The sequence below is a fragment of the Rhopilema esculentum genome, chromosome 4 (assembly GCF_057945365.1).
Source record: "Rhopilema esculentum isolate cy_ngs chromosome 4, ASM5794536v1, whole genome shotgun sequence".
Lineage (NCBI taxonomy): Eukaryota > Metazoa > Cnidaria > Scyphozoa > Rhizostomeae > Rhizostomatidae > Rhopilema > Rhopilema esculentum.
In genome coordinates this window covers 816,323-836,218 of record NC_142818.1, presented here as the reverse complement: position 1 = coordinate 836,218, position 19,896 = coordinate 816,323, and the positions used below count along the sequence as shown (strand labels likewise).

General features: G+C 35.7%; 2 protein-coding genes and 1 long non-coding RNA gene across 3 annotated transcripts; 1 reads left to right on the top strand and 2 right to left on the bottom strand.

The window, feature by feature from the left end:
• Positions 1-12,818: 12,818 nt before the first annotated feature.
• Positions 12,819-14,232, bottom strand: LOC135690757 (serine protease inhibitor). The gene has a single exon (XM_065208410.2). It carries the CDS (start codon positions 14,230-14,232, stop codon positions 13,105-13,107), a length of 1,128 nt encoding a protein of 375 aa, XP_065064482.2. The 3' UTR covers positions 12,819-13,104.
• A 31-nt stretch (positions 14,233-14,263) lies between these two features.
• LOC135690758 (germinal-center associated nuclear protein-like) lies at positions 14,264-16,536 on the top strand. Its single transcript, XM_065208412.2, has one exon. The coding sequence runs from the start codon at positions 14,264-14,266 to the stop codon at positions 15,377-15,379; it is 1,116 nt and encodes a 371-aa protein (XP_065064484.2). The 3' UTR covers positions 15,380-16,536.
• On the bottom strand, positions 16,474-19,239 carry LOC148960293 (uncharacterized). Its single transcript, XR_016145144.1, has 3 exons — positions 19,083-19,239; positions 17,074-17,127; positions 16,474-16,752 (listed from the first exon to the last, which is right to left on the bottom strand). It is a non-coding gene; the product is annotated as an uncharacterized LOC148960293 (long non-coding RNA).
• Between the last annotated feature and the right edge of the window lie 657 nt (positions 19,240-19,896).

Genomic DNA, 19,896 nt, shown 5'->3' with positions numbered 1-19,896 from the left:
CATTCTTCATCATGACCTTTGTATGACTTTCTTTAGCAACAATTTTCTAAGTGTGTTTCGTTTATCTAAACCGGAGAGAGTCTTAAACCTTCTTTTATTTCTAACTTTAACTCGAGATCGTCGTCGTTATCGTCCTCTACCTCCCATCGCATACAGTTCGTCCGTATTGATAGCTATATTACTTCCACGTTATCAAGGTTGTGGATTAGTCTCTCCTCTAGACGTCTTGCTAGATGGTTGTGAAGTATCTCATCTAGCCCCCTTGCTGGTTGATCCTATGTTGTCAGCAATAACAGCAAATGTTTTTCTTTTTCTCTTATTTTTTATCTTTTGCAATAGAGTAACACCTTTATTCTTAGCAGCTAGTAGCAGTTTATCTTCAAAACCTTTCTTGACTGCATTGGTTATCGCAGATTTGGCGCTGTTTCTAATAGCTTCTCCACCTCTGTTCCTAATTATATTATATATTGATACCAACCCCTTTGTTATAATTTTTCCGACACCACCATAGCCTCAATGTCTCCTGATATCATTTAATATATTTGGTGGCGCCTCATAGATTGGGAATTTCTCTTTTCCCGCTCCTGGAAACGGTATATAGATTGGGAGATTCCTACCAAAGCCCTAAATATTAGGTACTCTTTTCCTTTGTTCAGCAAAGTCTTTGTTGTATGGAATACCAGCTTTATCCAGCAATTTGAGAGTTTACTTATTAATAAAAATTTATCAACGAACCCTCCATGTAGTCTCTTGGGATCGGTTTATTCTTTGCCTACCTTTGCATATGGTTTACATTGACCGAACATTTCGAGGTCTGAAATGAAGAAGGAATGTTGACTGTCTATCTGAGAATTTAAAAGACTTTCCTAACTCATTCAAACAACGAATCCCGAACTCTTTGGAATCGTTATACACTTCCGTGTCTGCAGAATCAGATTCAGAATCCGATTCACATTCGCGTTCGCGAGTAGGTTGAAGATAAGTAAAACCTCCCAGTCGTCTCAAATATAACTGGCAACAAAATCTAATTCCTATTACAGATATCACCATGCTTCTAGCTAGTATTTACAACAAAAATCAGTTGAATAAACCCCGTTTTTCCAGAAAAACGAGAAAAGATATTCAACTGATTTTTGTTGTAAATACTAGCTACTAGGATGGTGATATCTGTAATAGAAATTAGATTCTGTTTCCAGTTATATTTGAGACGGTGGTAAGTGTCGATCAATTTTTTCCTCTTTACGCAGAGCAGCTAACGGTTGTTAAGTGACTCATATTATAGGTCGGTACTATAAAGTTAAAAACGTCTGTCCAATAAACTATTCTTTCGGATACAATGTGGTTAGCTCTATAGGCTTATTATTATCATCCGCGATTGATACCTGTATGTCTTGAAATGACAATTGCTCTACAGGAACATATACAATATGTCTGCTCTCAAAATATCGTACATATGTGTCCTGCTTCTTAAAGGTAGAAAATGTTAACTTTCTAAGAACACGTTTACGATTTTCACCACCACCCACATGATTGCTTCCGATGATATCTAAATTTGCATTTATGCTAGATTTTAGGAATATATATCTACCCGCTTATGAATGATGTCATCATTTTTAATTTTTTGTCTTATAACACTTGTGGCACTATTTACTTTACATACGAACAACGCCATTTGTTAATTTGGTCTATGTCATCTTCACAGTTGTAATCCTTGAATATTGTCCATAATGTAACTTATCAGTATAATGTAGTCGATTAATATCAAGACTCAAAAAATAAGAAAGAGCCCTAGAGAATCTCATCGTGACTGTTATAGTATTGATACCACCACCTTGTAATACCATCTTCTTCCCTTTATTGAACACTGCGAGCTGATTCTTTAGGAGCTAATTCAGAGATAACTGTAAATTCAGCACGATTATTGACAAGTGAAACAGCGAATGGAATGGGTTTCGTAAGTCATTTCCAAATTCTTTATGAGTTAATCGCGCTAATTGAACTTCTTCTCAAAGTCCTTAAATATTCTTTCAGGATCACCACTTTCTAGAGCAGATATATCTAGGGGTAAACGTTGGCTAAATTTATCATCATCATCATCTAAATCTGATCATCGTATCAGCTTTCTACCATTTGCAATAACACATTCCTCATGACCAACAGAAAACCAAAATTTATCGTATAGATTCCCCTCTTCTCTATCTGGTATTGATAACTGTAATAGATGTTCAAGATTCAAGATTTTCATTTTTCCATCAATAGACTAGTACAAGACAACTTGTATATTTAAGCAGCTACTGTGGAACTAACAGAAACAAACTAAATGAAGCAATACAGTTCAGTTCAGTTCAGTTCAGTTCCTTTTCATCGTTGACTAATGGCGTCAGCTTTTACAAGGCCGTAGCAGTGAGCATCAGCGGGCGTGAGCTTCTTATCGATCTTCAGGCATTTTAAATACATATATGAAGTAACTGAGCGCAAGAGAAATTGTACAATTGCACTTATTTTGAGAGAAAGATGGACTGCATTTTCTCTCAGTGGAATTTACCGATTTTTTTCGTCAGTAACACAAGGATCAATGCCGAGAAGAAGTGATTTTAACAGTGGCTTGTAAAGGTAAGTTCATATTTGTCAATAAAGTGGATTAAACAACTTTTAACGATTAAAAACTGTAATTTTTATGTTCTTCTTCCCACCTGTTTATTATAGTGCGTAATTAATTATATATAGACAACTAATGAATGGTAAATGCTAGAACATGCAAACCAAATCTGGCAACGGCATCACGATCGGACCTACAACGCATGGGCAAAACTCAGCTTACTCTGATTAACCAAAAACTTGGGAACTATAAGTAATTAAATGCTCTAATGCCAAATCTAGCATCGTCATCATGATTGGACTTACTACGCATGCGCATAATTCAACTTACTCTGATTGACCTAAAAATTGGTAACCATAGGTAATCAAATACCCTGATTCCAAATCCGACACCAATATCACTATAAAATCTACTCAACTCGCTTCTTAGAATTATACACCATAACGAGGCCATACACCAAAGGGAGTCTATTCTCTTCCAACCCACTTCTACGCAGCGGCTCACATACACATGAGACCGCTGCTGCGCAGCGCCATCTGGGGTTAAACACCTCTCTTTCTCCTCCTTTTGCCACAATTCAATTGCAGAGAAAATACAGTTCAGCGGATGCCGCATTGAACAAAAAAATTCGCATTTCAAAAATAAAAAACAGTTTAACAGCTACACCCTCTAGGGCCCTTTTGTTGACAGTTGAACTGAGAACAAGTGGCTTTGATTGTTGACTATTTACTGTTTTAGCTAATTAGTTTCAAGATACAAGAACTGTAAATTCGATACTGCCTATACTGGCACACATATGAACAATATCTATAGGCCAGAAAAAACAAGCAAAGACAATCAAGAACTCTTTAAAGTTTTTCTTGAGTTTCTTTCAGACGTGAAATTCTCTTAAATTTTCCTTAAATTTCTTTCAAGTTCCATTTCCTTCCTTTTTCCTATTTCCTTTTTTTTACTGCAAGGAAAATTTAAGAATATATTTAGGCTAAAAATTTTGAAAATTTAAAGACTTGAAAATTTTCGCGAAATTTAGAATATTTTTATAACAAAGTATGCATCCTCCTCCCAAAGTCAAAGCAGCATCATTTATCAAAAACAGCACAACCATTGAGACATCAATTTGGCTTATCGATAGTACAAATATAGCAAGTGTATTATTAATTCAAATCACACAAAATAAACTGAGTTTATTTTTGATTCTGAAGAATCATTTCAAGAGCTAGAAGTACCTATTTACAATCATAATAACGCTTGTGATGTTAATTGCTGTCAAACAGCATGAGTAAAAAGTTTTATATATAATTAATACTAGAACTGTACAAGGCTGCTGAAATTTTGCAAAATGAAAGGCATATGTGTGAGAGTAAACAGAATATCAAAATTGCTCATACAATTCAAACTTTAAAATGACAAACTAACTAGGAATATAGAGAAGAGAAGGAAGAAGCTTCAATTCACATCTAATGATTGATCGCTCTAGCTAATTGTAGGTACTCATGGTAGACCTATTTCTGTTCGATTTTGAACGATGAAAATTTGCTTCAAACTCCCCAAAAACGAGATACTTGTGTGGTCAAGTTGACAGGGAAGTCAAGGACCATGAGAACTTCTAGCGAGTGGCAAAATTTTGTCTCATTTGGCCAGTAATCAACGGTTAAATTTGACTGCATGGATAGAGAAGAAGAAACAATTCTAAATACAATTTCAAATGATTTATGTTTTTTGTACAACCCTTGTCCGACCTAAACGCATGATGAGGCACAACAATACCCAATCTTTAATAAGCACTGCCTGCCTAAGGCATCTCTCAAAGCGTTTTTCTCAAAACGCTACAGTGTAATTTGAAAGTGACACACTTAGAGTCTGCAATGTAAAACCTAATGGTTAAATTGGCTGGGATATGTTGAAGTGGTTTTATATGCTACTAGTTATCACTGATTACACTACTTGCAAGATTAAATTACGTCATTTTAAAAACGATACCAGGAGGAGAGAAAGTCTACCCTCCATATTTAGATAGAAGGAACAAGGCCAGATACATGAATACCACACAAATCAACATACGAGAAAGAAAAAAGAATAATGGGAAAATATCTTCAGTAGTGTTGATAATAGTAACTTCATTAGATCTTCATTAGTGTTTGATCAAAGGTTACATCAGGTTTTTAATTTATTTTAATATTGATACCTTGAAACATTAAAAAATCAATAAATTTACTTGATTAACTTGACGTAATTTACTTTACAATACAAACAATCTTCTTGACATAAAATGACTGTATTTCTTGAACATTAAATTGCTGAATTGATATGTTTGTTTGTCGGATACTGATATAGGGTTAATAACAGAAAAATTGTGACATGCGGGTTAATACAGACAAAGAACAAACACTTTATCATGCACCAATCTAACAAAGGCATTCATTCTATTTTGCTTTCTCCCAGTGGCGGAATTTCAGGCCCTCATGCCCATGATTTTCCGACAATATGATAATATTTTTGAGCAGGGCCCTTACGAAATCTTTGCTGACCACGCCTTATAATAAAGTAGCTTAAAGAACAATCCATCAATGATTTTTGATATCACTATCGATATCTTATCTAAGGCAATTGATGATACAAAAGTTCCCGATACCGATTACACTAATGATAAGTTTTTCATAATAACATTATGACTTTAATTGTAACGTTCATTTTCTGCATTTTATCTTGTTTTCTTCAGTGGGAAATAAGTTTGAAAATAATGTTTTTATAGGTATAGAAGGTAAAAACTAAAAAACCAATGTGTGAATAAAATTTTAAAATCCAAAATGGAAAAATAAGAAAAAAGGAGATAAGGGGAGATAAAAAGTAGTCACTGCCACCTGGTAACAGCCTCAAACTCAGATGGGGGGTAGTTGTGGGGTGGTTGTGTGTGCCCCTTGTATGTTTAGGCAATTAGCTTGAAAATGGGCAGTAAATGATATAAAAAGCAACTCATCAGCCAGAAACCTATGAGGGACATTTCGGTGCTTTAATTTGGTTTGTCCGTTTCTCGTGGGTGCCCCGAGAGGTTTCTACCCCTCGGGGGCTGTGGAGAGGATATTTTGTTCAATAACAGACATAAAGATGTTTGCAAAGTTTGGGGCAAAAGGGGTATCCATGGCAGTGCCATGTGTCTGTAAATATGGCTGTCCATTGAAGGAGAAATAATTTTCTTTTAATATAAACTCAAACATTTGCTGTAGGTGTGTGGCTGGTAGAGGTAGTCCAGTGGCATAAAAATCACTGAAATGGCCAGGGCTGGTGAGAGAATTGCAGAAAAGGAGAGAGAAACAGCTGAATCTGTAAGAAAACGTTCTATGGAAAGATTGGCAGAGAAAAGGGAGAGAGAGTGTCAGGAAGGTGGGAGAAAAAGAAAAAAGGCTGATGGTGACAAAGAGGTGATCGATTATATGCCAGAAAAGCGATTACATGCGTTAATGCATCAATAGTTTCGAAGTCATTGTGGCCTGAATCTTGCGGTTGATGACAATGAAGACAGCTTGACCATTGCCTAAAAGAGGGTGAATCATGCTCTGCAGATCTTGAGATATTCCAGCAACAATTATCCATTTTAAATGAACCAGACTTGAATCCGTTTGAAAGGCTGGTTTCAGAAGAAGATATTGCCGACGCTACACCAGAATTGAAGCTTATAGACATCGACAAAGAGGACGAAATTGACATTGTTTTGTAAAACTTGCCTTCATATTGCATTGCAGCCATTACTTACATATGGTTTTTTACTGTTTCCATTTCCTTGTATTTCCTATTTCTTCATGTAGCGTTTATGTTATGCTCATAACTATAGGGAAAAATTGGGTCTACGAAATGAAATGAGCGCCTCCAAAAAGGCAGATTTGTAAATGAGCGTCCCCTCGAAAGAGTGCCCCCTCGAAAGAGTGCCCCGAGCGAAATACGGCATCACTTATCTCTCATATTATCTTTTCATTCTTTGTATGTTAAACTGAAGGTTATCAAGACCACGGGAAAACACACATTGAGAAAGAATTTCCATCAAGGAGAACCAATGATACCAGCCACATTTTGTACCCAGAGTTAAAATTTAATGAGTTCATTTGTAGGTATATCTGCTCGAGCTTCTTTAATACCAATGTGGTTTTCCATTACACATTGATAGCTAATAAAGTTTTTTGTTGTTAAATCTGTAGGTAGCCCAGATGCAGATCTCCTGTTATGAAGTATGCTTCGCCGGGATTATCTGGCTGCAGACAGGTGCAAACGTCTTTTGAGTAAATTATTTTTGCGTTTTTGAAGCCGGGTGTCTGCAGGGATGCATTTGAAATGGAAATAATTATAATGGAACTTTTTTAATTTTTTGCTTGTTTCGAGAAAATAGTGACTACTACTGAATGTCGGCATTAACAACGAAACCATCTTGAATCTTAAAAACCAACCGATGGTTATCAACGAATAAAACCGCAATCATATCAATTTAAAGTATATTTAGCGGACATCTTCTTAGGGCTGGATAATACTGCTTTTTCTTCCACAACTTGCAACCCAGTGAAAAAGTTCATTTGAAAGAAAGAGTTTGTGGCAATCGTGCCTTGCCATCAATTAACTGATAGATATATAAATTTCAATGAATTTCAAGCCAAAATAACCCTAATAAGATATCAAAAATGGCAAATCGCAATGTCTGGAAAAACAGTACACTCAAAGGAAATAATACATGCAAATGCTACGATTTAACGGGCTCTATTAGAGCTAAGCTTTGCAAGGTTGACCTTTTAAGCCATGTATACTGACGTGGACTAGAGTATCTGGGAAAATTGTCTCAAACAAATAGGTCAAACGAGAATTTATTTTTGGACATCTGCAATATAGGCTCTGTTGTATCGCAATTTATGCACACCAGATTGACCTGTCTGAACTTGGTGATGTCCTTATTTTGTTTACGTTTGGCTGTACAATACATTAACTTATATTGATTTTGGCAATTTGTTGAATCCTCCAAAATAAAGGTGACATATGTAGATAAACAACATGCAGAAACAATACAAAGTGATGAAAATCCGAAATGTTTATTGAGAAACAACTTTGTAGTGTGAAGATAAAAATGATTTGACACGAATAAAAGGTAACAAACGTACGGTCACAGACAGTGTGACGGCCTTTTCCTTAAAAAATCGAGATGTAATTTAAATCTACAGATGGCACAAGAAAGATCAAAATATTTTGCCACATTATGCAACATACAAAATTTAAACCGTTAGACCATAACCAAAAGCATTGCATTCCAACTAAGGCACACCAGAGGAAATAAACAATCAATCGGAACGAGGAACATAAAGCAAATTGCTAAACTAGTTTTTTCCAATAAATGAGAAAGCTTCCAGCAGCAATATTTCACCCACTACCAACAAAATTTGAAACATGGGGCTTCAGGTGGATATTTGAAGAGACTAGAACGATTATTTGTAAATTATCATTCTTATAATAATTGTGGGGTAAGTTTTTCTGTGAATTTCTGGCTACCATTAAAAATAGGCAATAAAGAACTTTCTTTTTCGAAGCTAAGGGATTTAACATGCCGATGGACTCAGCATTTATACTTTTTATCAATTACGGTATATCCCTGCATCGACAAACCTAAGAATCTATAATCTTTCTTTATTATTCACATAGTATTCTAAAACCTTTTTCTGGCTGAGAAACATATAAGGTTGCTGGTTGATTCATTAAATGTTCCATGTTAGCTAAGAGTCATCTGAATTTGTAGTCTGTCTGTTGGCAGTTTCGAGCTTAAACGTTCCAAAACTCTGTATTCTTTATCTTTATATAATTCTGTGTCTCAAGGAAAAAGGTATTATATTCAAGGTATTTTGACTCTCTTTTCCCCAAAAGACGAGGAATATACCTTTTTGGAAAAATAGCCTTTGGCCATAAGCACCATTAGAATAAGAGCAAACAACAATCTGACTCTTGAAAAATAGGTTCTTCGTAGCCTAAGTAAGTGAAAAGGAGAAACTGTAATTGTCATCTATTCTTCTGATGTACACAACAGCTCTCCTTGCCTTTACAAACCATTATTTTTCAATACTCATGACGCTCTTAAATGAATATTCCTATTATTAATAACTTTCTGATCTAGAACAAAACACAGCTTGACTCCTGCAACTGATCAAACACAATTTAGCTGATCTCTATGAAGCAAACAACAAAATCTTAAGTGTAACCTAGTATTTCTTATTTTACCTTACCTTTCAACAATTATTTGCTAAGAACATTGGAACGGCCGTATATTAAAGATTGGCCCTCACTTTAAACGTAAAATCAAGTCTTGACTCTTAATAATATGCATACGCTTTCATGTGAACATTTCATTCATAAGCACGACAGCAGTCATTCATTCTTTCTAGACTGGTTTATCTCTCGACTACGGAGCTTCCTTTCAATAAGGAAATAATATGTCCCGACAAGCTGCATCCTGTTTCTATAATTTCAACACATATTACAACAAGGACAGCTGAAATATGCTTCTTGGGGTGTGCAGCAAACATCACTATAAAGTTGATTTTTTTATAAAAACTATGATCTTACTACGTTTGCCGGGGGAGCATAAAAAGTCACGCTCATCAAGATTCGGCAAAAATTGAATATCGCCACCCGAACAAAAGACATCTTCTGAATTGCATATAAAGTGAAAGAAAATATTATTGTCTTAGCTCTAATTCATAATTGATAAGAGCAAGGATATTATAATAAGGTTGAGCAATAGTTTTATCAACGAATGCATCAAAATTGTCATCATCTGAAAAACAGTATCTGAAAAACAGTTCTCAAATTCATGTGAAATCTATTTGCATCGTACAAAATCCTGCCATTCTTTAAAGCTCGTAAATTTGACTTCCATTAAATCGCTTTTTACGCCTGCTGTTCAATTTGAAAGTTGGACATCTGCTTTTCCATAAACTAGAAAGTAAGACAAGAATATGTATGTTGACTGATTCGAAATTGTTTTAATTTAAGCTTGCGAAAAACTGAATTTTTCAGAGCTGTACATCGGGGTTAAATAGATAATATCTTAGATCTCGTTAAAAATCTTCTCCATGGTTGATTTTAACAGTTTCTTGTCAGCTTCAAGTGACTTTGAAGATCATGAAAATCTTTGACTTAGTAAGAAACCTTAATACTTGCATAGTATACAAATGCCATCAACTTTTGGACTTTTTGTCATCCAAAAAATTAACATTGGACCCAACCCATGTCTCTATTCTGTTTGCAAAAGTTCCTGTCACTTTTTTTGCATGAGCCGCACTTTTCTCTTCAAATGTGCATAATATCACGAGGATTTCATAATATCATTTTTCAACAGCGAACTTTTTTCTCTCTCAAGCCATAGGCGCATAATAAAGACAACTTAGTAGTCAATGTAAATTTAATTCTAAAATCCAAGAGTGAAACATTTGGCCTTAATTATAGCCATACGACGAGTCTTCTTAGCAAAGTAAAACCTAGAGGTTCTCGTCTGTGCACAGTATTGCTTATGATAAAGCACAGCAGCTAGGGTAAACCACTAGATAACACTATTCTTCTTCAGCTAAACGCAGTAAAGCTATTCTGATCTGTCACTTCATTATGTTAAATTTATTGAAATAATAGAGCAATGAAGAGATAATGTCATTTTTTTGTTAATTTGATGGGAAGGTCACAGCGAAAACGCAGGTCCTCCCCGAAGCACTAAAAAATTATGCACCCGTGCTCTGCTGTCAAGCAGCAAGAACACGCAGAACTGGAAGATCAGTTCCAAGTCCTGGACAAGGCCGCCTTCTTGATCGCGGCTTGTCTGTGCGTTGTAAGCATAAAGGTGAATTTTTCGTTAACCTTCTTTTATGGCTTAGAAAGGCAATGATAATCAGCCACCTGTTCCGGGGGATACACTGGATTAAGCGAGGCTAGTTTGGGTTAATTCACGACGGGTTGCTCACCTGTTTAAACATATCGACCTTGATTCTTTTTCGCTGGAAACACAACACTCGGCTGGTTGCGTTGCATGCTTTGTTCAATGTCACTATCAATTATTTAGGTATTGAAAGCGACCCTTTGCAACAAGCAGGCAGCCTTACAACAAACTCGTATATCGAACCTTTCGTTTATGCGAAGAAACAGCTTTGCGAACAGTTAATATTGTTTCAAAGACAGGTACATGCAAATCTATCATCCAGGGTATACTACCAAAGTCAACGATAATATAGTCCTTTTGTCACCATGTTTACGTGCATAAAAGCTAGCAGGTTTCATTAGCACTTGATGATAGATGCTGGAAACACATCCAGTGGATGCATAGAATTCTTAATGGCTAAGAAAGAAAAATCCAGGGCAACGACGAAGAGCTACCGATGTAAATTTGTACAGCATTCTCTTGAGGCGTTCTTAACTAGGACAGCGTTTTAAAATATCAATTCATTTCAAGCCCAAAGTCTCCTACGCCTATGGTTAACGATGGTAGATGTGTTATAATTACTTGTCTTCCAAAGTAAATAAAGCAATATTATTGCATAAAAAATCAATAGCAAAATTGTACAAAGAGCAAGAAGACAGAAAGCTAAACAAATTTTTCAATGTTCCACAAATTTTTGGCAAAATTTGTGAAAAACTGTATGGCTGCAACTATACTCCTTTTGTCGTTGAACTGGAAGCGTCTATGATAAATAGTTAAACAATGATATTTTCTCTTGAAGCTAGAGAATATAGCCTTTCAACAAAATGAAACCTGATGGACTAACTTGAATTTCATGAACTATGCTTACAAATAGCAGCTGTTCTAGTCAGTCATTAAGGTTCGGATTGCCTAGCCACCTTAATTCTTTGAAGAATTTTACGGATGGATCGTAAAGCATTATTGCAAACAAAACCTGGAAGATTTGTTGAGAATTACTAGAAAACCTAAGACCATTGATGAAAATTATGGTTGCAGGCTCAGGCAAGAAAAAACTTCCAGAATCAAATGAGCGCTATGAGAAAGATATTTTTATTGAGGGTCTGCAAGAGATATAAGATTGTTTGATATCACATTTTATTGGAGATATGTTATTACTCATTTCATTTTTCTGTATGAAATGTGACTTATAGGTTTCTGAATATATTCATTTTGATTGATTGGATCATTATAAAACGATCACAGCTTTTACAAGACACGTTCTGTAATTTTTTGGAGAAAAAAAATTCAAAGGTGACTTCTATTCATTTTGCTATGGAAACCTTTCAAATAAGGCCAGTCTACGGCAAAAAAACTACTTTATCAAAATCCGAGCAATAGATGAATGGCCAAAACTGGGGAAAATTATAAAGGAAGAAGAATGCATGTATCTCTGAAAGTGGAATGGAGTGAAATGCCATCAGCCAATCAATCTATAAGTATGTGGAAAAGACCGAGCCAAAAAGGTATTTGTTAAGTCTGATTTACACGAGACGAAGTTTTGGCGCTAAGCAAACTTTTCGCCACAATTTTTTTAGCTGCGATTTTTTCTCGCGAATTCGAAGTTCAATTGACACTGACAGAAATTTTTATGCGGATTCGCTGCAAATACTGGAAATACTATGGCAACCGTTCAAAGATTGCTGTTATCTGAAAGCTTAAAATTTGAAAGTTAATAATTTTTAAAAAGCGAGCAAAACAGCAAAAAAGTGATACTGTGTTAGAAAAATTTATTCAGAACGTCTTCAGAGGGAGGAATTTCATTTACGTTTTTATGACCAGGAATACTTCAAAACTTTCCAATGTCATTTTAGCCGACCGTCTATTACAGACATATGGCCTAAACCGGGTTGAATGATGTAGCTTTAAGCCAGTTTTCATCAAATTTAAATTCAAATATTTGAATAATAATCCGATATGTGAATCCACTTTCATGGTTTGTGTACGAGAAACAGGAAATGAATAATAACTAACCTATTTTATTGATAATGAGAGTGTTTGAGAAAAAGAATGCAGAAAGACATAGGCCATCAGGAAACAAAAACAAAGAAGTCAGCTGTCTTCGAACACTGTTCTGATTGGTTTATATTACAACTTGAAAATTTTGCAGCAAAAAAGAAGAATTGATTTTTCTTTTTCCCAAGCAAATTATTCACTGTGAATTCACAAGGAATTTTCTAATCTCTTAATCTGCGCACACTTTTCAAGCATTTGGAGCAAAAAGTTTGCTTCCCACAAAAAAATTTGCCTTGCGTAAATCAGGCTTTAGCCCCTCTTCTGTAGGACTACAGGATAAAGAAAAGGATACATTACAATGAGATAGTCAAATCTATAATATATCTGGATCTTTCATTAACAAATAAAAAAATATTACAATCACTATAAATTTTATTTTACTGTCTGTGCTTTCAAAAAAATATTCATCTTCTTCTATAAATCAAAAATATTCTTTGAATATGACAATCATTTTTAACCAAAAAAATTTGAATTATCACTGCGATTTTATCTTGTGTTTGTCAAAGCTATGCCAACTGCCTTCATTTCACTCTGCTGAAGGGTCAAAGATGCTGCCGAGAAAGATAATGCTGCCAGTTTTTCTTGATGTTATCATGAACATGAAAGGCCGATCAGCCCTAACTTGTGGGGGAAGAGACATAAAAGAGATGCCAATTCCAGTTGCAGCAGCTGCCTCAGTTCCCTCCTCGTTTACCTCTAAAAATGCTTTGTGGACTGCACTGGAGACATACAGATCTTCAGCTGCAGTAATGCCGGATAAATTTGCTTTGTCAGTAAAAACTTGGCTAATACCAAGCTTAATGAGGTGCTTTTTAAGATCAATCTTTTGGGACACTTTGAATTTGGGAAGAAAAACATCAACTTTTTCAGGATATGATGATGCAAGACTATCTTTCCACTTGGAGATTTGGGCTAAGGAGATTGACGAAGTCACACCCAATAGCCCATCAATTTCATGAGGCACAATTACCACCATATTGTAGGCTGATGATGTATAATCAAGCTGGATGACATCACACTTGTTTTGTGAGTCATAGATGTATCTAAATTCGCCAGAGTGATACATCATTTTCACACTGACTGTCTTTGTGTTTGAAACATGGAATTCAGCATCTTGTGTCATCGTCTTATCAAATGGGTGCAGCCAGCTACCTTTAAAATAAAGGGCATTAACTATGACTGCTTTTGTTGCTTCATCTAATTGTCCACTTGCGAAGAGCTCATTGATACGCTTGTTCGTTCTTTCTGACACCCATTCGTTTAAGAGTGACGTAGCCTTCACGTGGTTATTTTTGAAATCAGTTTCAGCGACGTTAATATCGTATTCTTTAAGAAAACTTTCATAGGATTTGGAAATAGCGAACTCCTTTGCTAACCATATTCCATTCGCGGATTTAAGTGGGCAAGTGCTGTTGCATTCATCCACAGTCTCCTTCGTTTCCGTCAATACGGTTCTTGCAAGCTGCTTTCTTTCTCCGTTCCAGCCGAATACTTTCTCGATTTCGTCCAAAGATTTTCCTTCTGCGCCAGCAGCTACCAAGGCTACTGCCGATGATATACTAATTGGTGAAAATATGACATTCTCATTCTGATTTGGTGCAACTAAAGTGCTGAAAAATGTAATGGCAAACTGATTTGTAACAGCAGTCGCCATTTTACAGGTGAACTGGAACAGCCTGGAGCCGATGTTGACATTTGAGGGCTCCTACAACAACAACCACTTAAGCGACAACAACACAGTGAAAAAAATGGCGGACAAAATAGAGGGAAAATGTCTGGAAATGTGCCCGAAATCTGAAATACTTGAGAGGGAAAGGCATAAACGACTATCAATTTTTGAAATAGCTCGTGGGACGGAGTATGATAAAGTACCAAAAGCAAATCACGAGGCTTGCTTAAAGGAGTTTGTTCGCCCAGCTGCTGGATGCCAAATCGATATCATGAAACTGAGGCCCCCTTACATTTTACAACGTTGTGTTAACTACTTGATATCAAATGTCATTGCGAAAGACAAACACAACAGAAGCTGGACTGACGTTTACAGTTTCGTTTCAGATAGAATAAGAGCGATAAGGCAAGAGCTAGTCATCCAAAGAGCAGATGAAAAAGTTGCCGTTGACATCTTAAAAAAGGCCGTAAGATTTCATATTGTCATCATGGAGGAGCTTAAAAACGAAGGAACATTTAAAAGAGATGATAGCATCCAGCAGTTACACTCATCTATATTCACTTTGCTAGAACACGTTAAAAAAGAGAGCGTGAACTGTTTTGAAATTAGAGTTTACTATATACTATTAAATTTCCACAAAAAGCTTCTTGTCGAGGACATGTTGACACAGTTGCTAGAGTCACACAGCAGCATACCACAGGGTAGAGCAGATACAATAAAATTCATTACAGAAAATAGGTTTCTTTTTAACTATTATAGGTTTTTTAAAGTTTTTGAAAAACTTCCATACATTTCATCTTGTTGTCTGATAACAAATTTAAATCTTCTGAGAAAGAAAGCCTTAGAAGTCATCCACAAAGGGTATAATGCAAAGAATTCAAAAATACCGGTAAGTGTCATCAATGAGTGGCTTATGTTTGACACAGTGGAAGAAGCAAAAGCATTTTGTATTTGCAATCAGATTCATACTGAAGATGGTTATGTGTTTACAAATGGAACAATGGCTTTTGGCAAGGCTGACACTGATTGGGATGGTAATGAGACTTCATGGAGGCTACTTGGTGCTAAGCGGTTAAAGTCATTAGAAGAATATGTGGCAGAGGGTGAAGAATCCTATGAGCTATATGGCTGACAGACAATTAAGAAAGCCTTTAAAAATTTCTACTTATTTTGATTTTGTTAATATGCATTGAAAAAAGAACCACATGGACTGTAGAGTTCTAGTAAGCACTAGATATATATTAAATTATTTCACATAGCTGCCAAGGCTCCCGCATCCTGCTGGAGACTCCAGCATTTCATGCTTGTCTCCAGCCGCGCTCAGCAACAGCAAAACCTAGAAAAATCTCTAAAGCATTCTATGATTTGAAAACATTCAAAAGTTACTTTTACATTTTGATTATTGTAAGTTTTTCATGCAACCAATAGAGTTGTCTTTCCTATGTTTAGATGTCTCACAGGCTTGCGACCTGCAGTTCTAATCTCCTTTTGTCCCCTGCTGCTTTTCTATATCCTGTTGCAATGGAAATATTTTAAGCTCCTCCATAGCTACACAGTGCTGCTGCGCAGCACTCAAATCTCCAGCACTTTATTCTCCAAAACTTGGCAACTATGTTTCATGAGAATTACTGGTTACCGGTTTGTCGTAAAATGCTCAATGCCATATAGGCAGAGCTGTACACACTATTCAGTGTATAGAACTGTCTTGTTCTTTACACCAAGTAGTATATTAAATTATTAATAGGAATCTTATGGTCATGAGAAAAACAAACAAGGATGCTCATTAAAATCAAAATATTTATTTCCTAATTTCACAACAGTTACACATGAATTCCATCCCTGAACTTGATATATTTTGACTGTTTTGGATCAAACCATCCAGTACTGTTATGTACTCAGAAAGAGCAAATGGAAATATACAAGTAAACGAAAAATTTCCTAGGTGCTAATTGAACAAATTTAATGAAGGTATCTGATATTGGAACATAAATTTTCACATCAGGCCAGAGGTAATCGAATATTGTTATAATATAAAAAGAAGTTAATTATAGGAAACAAACTTTATTTGTCAGATTTTCTCTTATTTTCATTTAGTTTCAAAACCTTACAATACTTGCAAAATCAAGCTGTTTTACACTCCTGGATGCTTTGCATAAATTATTCGTTCTTGTCAACTAACATTAACATGCACAGAATAAACAAGAGTTTATTAACTTAGTATCAACTTTGTTGGGCTCGATTTTCATTGAAATCACCTCATTGTATTAAAGCACAGTTCAAAGTTCAAAACTCACAATGTACTGCTATCCACCCAGTTTTGAGTGGATAACCTTTCACACTCTCTAAGCAAATGCATTGTAAAGTATGATGCCACATTTACTTCCGAAACATCAAGTGTTATAATCATCATTTCTTATCTTTTTCTGCAGCATTTGATTCATCAGCTTTCACATACTCATCAGCCTTTTCCATAACAACACTTCCAAATTTCCTCACATCAGGAAGCTGAAAAATATTTACCCCATCAGAACTGTTTTCAACAATCACATACGCAAATATTATCTACAATAATAATCCAAATAAAGGCCAGTTTATTATTACATTTTGATAGCAATATGTTTTGTATATAGAGGTTTCAAGTTGGTGATGTATTTGGGATGACAGACAAAAAAGCAGGATTGCAAAGCCTTCTTAATTCCATTCACACACAGGAGAAATAACTTTACTGAGCATTGTCCATTTGTAATTAGGTTAACCATGTGGTATGGCAAACACCTTACTGCATAATACCAAAACAGCACAAATGTAATAATTAAATGTGCTAACCTGGTAGGTTTGAGATAAATATATACCAAACACTGACCCTCCAGCAATTCCAACCTGTTAATTGGAATAATATGAGAAAAATATTTATGTTTCTATTTTGTCATTGTGATGTGTGTATCCATCTATTTATGTTTGGAAAGGCTATGTTTCCTTTAGTCCATAGATAATACCATTCTAGTTACAAATCGAGCCTCCATTCAGGCTCTATTGAATTAAAAGCCATCCTTGCTCCCAGTGAGGCTGAACTCACACTGAACATATCACAGAGAATTCACACAGTGAGCATCACAGGGCCGTGGTGTGGCAAGCCTAAGGGGGGAGGGGGGTGTGAAATACAAATTTACCTGTTTGAAAAATTATTGCCTGAAATTCTTTAGTTGCGGCCACAAACCACTGCAATACATTTTGTCAATCTAACTCTGTATATAATTAACAACTTTCATTTTTATATGATAATAACAGACTTTCCTAATAGTTTTGTCAAATCTGTATATCAAGATGGGCAAAAGACACAGTTGCTACCTGAGGCGGCATCATGGTTGCCACTGAAGGAGGAGAGAATTTTCTAATTTTGATGCTTCCAGTTCCCTGGGAAATGCACTCTTTAAAGTAAATTTTATTAAAGCAATCCTCCTGATCCTATTGAAAATTATTTCATTTTTGCAAAAAAATTGAGCAGCAGATAACAACAACTGGTACAATTTCACGATGGTCTTGAAAAATACCATGTTTTCAGTTACTTCTAAAGCTAGGTAACAAGCAGCATTGGTTGTCAATTTAGATCCATCTTTCCATTTTAGCATGCCTTTTGAATGTTAAAAATAATCTGGAGCTCATAGTGAATTGCAGTTGTTGCTTCTACCGAGAAACTTTAGGGGAAATGGACACAAGTTACAATTTTACCTACAGACGGCCTGAATTTTTGGATTGAGTGCTAACGAAAAATATTCAAGTGTTCAAATAATTAATTTGTTTACCTTCATTCAATCAAGAAATACCATATTTAACCAACTGAGCAACTACCTTTGCTTGATCCTTTATTGATTTTATGACATGAAGGTCTCTGAGGTACCTGATATGTTTCTTCCACTGAGCAAATTTTGCCTGAAATTTCCTATTGAGATACTATTGGGAGGGTGACAACCCCTCCCCCCCCCCCTGGTCACGACGCCCCTGGCACCAACATCAGACTTGGAAAGACATATCATTTCCTCTACATTGCGAAATCAAGCTTGAAATTTTCCCTTCTACGGAAAAGGGTAAAATGGCGACCTGGAGCAAATGTAGGAAAACATCTACATCTACATCTACATCTACATCGATACTGGGCAGGACAGATTATCGGTATAATGCTCAGAGTGCAAGAAATAATGAAATAAAAGTTTAATGGATAAAACGTGCTAGAAGATGCCACTGATCAATGATTAGATTGATTGAACATATACATGTCAAATGAGAAACTGTAATTTTGTTTGTCGTCAAGACCAAATCAAAAAAGGGACTGAAAATTAAAGGGGACATTGAGAGGGTATTATGGTAATGGAATGGTCAGTGGCATCTACGAATTAATGCAGGTGAAAATTAATGATTAAAGTTACATGTTAAAATAGAAAGAAAATTAAATCTAAAATACAGTTAAAGGCAATCCTTTGACCTGTCTGTGAACACTGTGCGTCCTTGGATTAATAACGTTTATGTTCTTCAATTCAATTTCTTTCTGAAGCTTCCTCTTAAATGTCTCTTCTTTAAGTTGCCTGTATTCGATTGGTAACATGACAAAACAGCATATTGACCAAAGGAATTAGGCATTTCATGTAGCTTAATTGCTCTCACCTTGTTTCTTGGATTGGGTAACTCAAATTTCATTAAAGACAATTGGAAACCGATTTGGAAATTTAGCAAAACATACTGATAATATTGCTTAGCTTTAGCAATTTTTTCTGCGATCCTATCTATCGTCGAATAATAACACGTAAACTAAAATAGGTAAAATGGAAATAAAAAACTACCGCAAGAGATATGAACTTGCTAACTGATCCCATCAAGCTGATTTGTTGCGAGACTGAAAGATGTTATATCACTTCCATCCTTCACATTTCATCAGTGCAACCAAGATTACCAAGATGGAAGGTTGAAACTCAACTCGAGGCTCTCGTAAAAAGGCTTTAACCATAGCAACAAAATCAGAATTAGACACTGATCAGTGAAATTAGCTAAAGCCAGAAACTGTAGCATAGCATGCGACTTGACAATATAATTCTCTCAAATTTTGGGGGGTAAAACTATTTAATAGCACCCGAATTCTTTGACAATTTTGAGTTTGTGAAAAACAGCAATTCGGCAACATGTACATAGATAGAAGGAAATTAGTTGGTGCAACGTTCATAGACTTGCAATGCAAATGCAAAGCATTTGATACTATCAGTCACTCGAACCTACTACGGAAATTGCCACAGTACGGAATCTGCGATGAAGAACTTGAATGGTTCACAGATTATCTTTTTCATCGATCGTTGGTTGTTAGTTATGGCAGTTATCTGTCTAATAAACAAGATATTCTAACCGGAGTGCCCCAAGTATCAATTCTGGGTCCCTAATTTTTGTAATTTTTTTCAATGACCTAACAGATGTGTTCGAAGTAGCAAAAATTGTGAAGTATGCGGACGATACAGTGATATGTATGCGGACGATACAGCTGATAAAGATGTAGCGATTATAAATTCTAAGCTCACCAAAGAAATGGATGCCATTGCCAAATGGCTAGACCAAAATGCACTGATAATTAACCTGAAGAAAGGGAAAACCGAGTCGATCCTGTTTGAA

Bases quoted from the DNA above. Each gene is read 5' to 3' on its own strand.
- LOC135690757 (XM_065208410.2), bottom strand. From the start codon at position 14,232: ATGGCGACTGCTGTTACAAATCAGTTTGCCATTACATTTTTCAGCACT.
- LOC135690758 (XM_065208412.2), top strand. From the start codon at position 14,264: ATGTTGACATTTGAGGGCTCCTACAACAACAACCACTTAAGCGACAAC.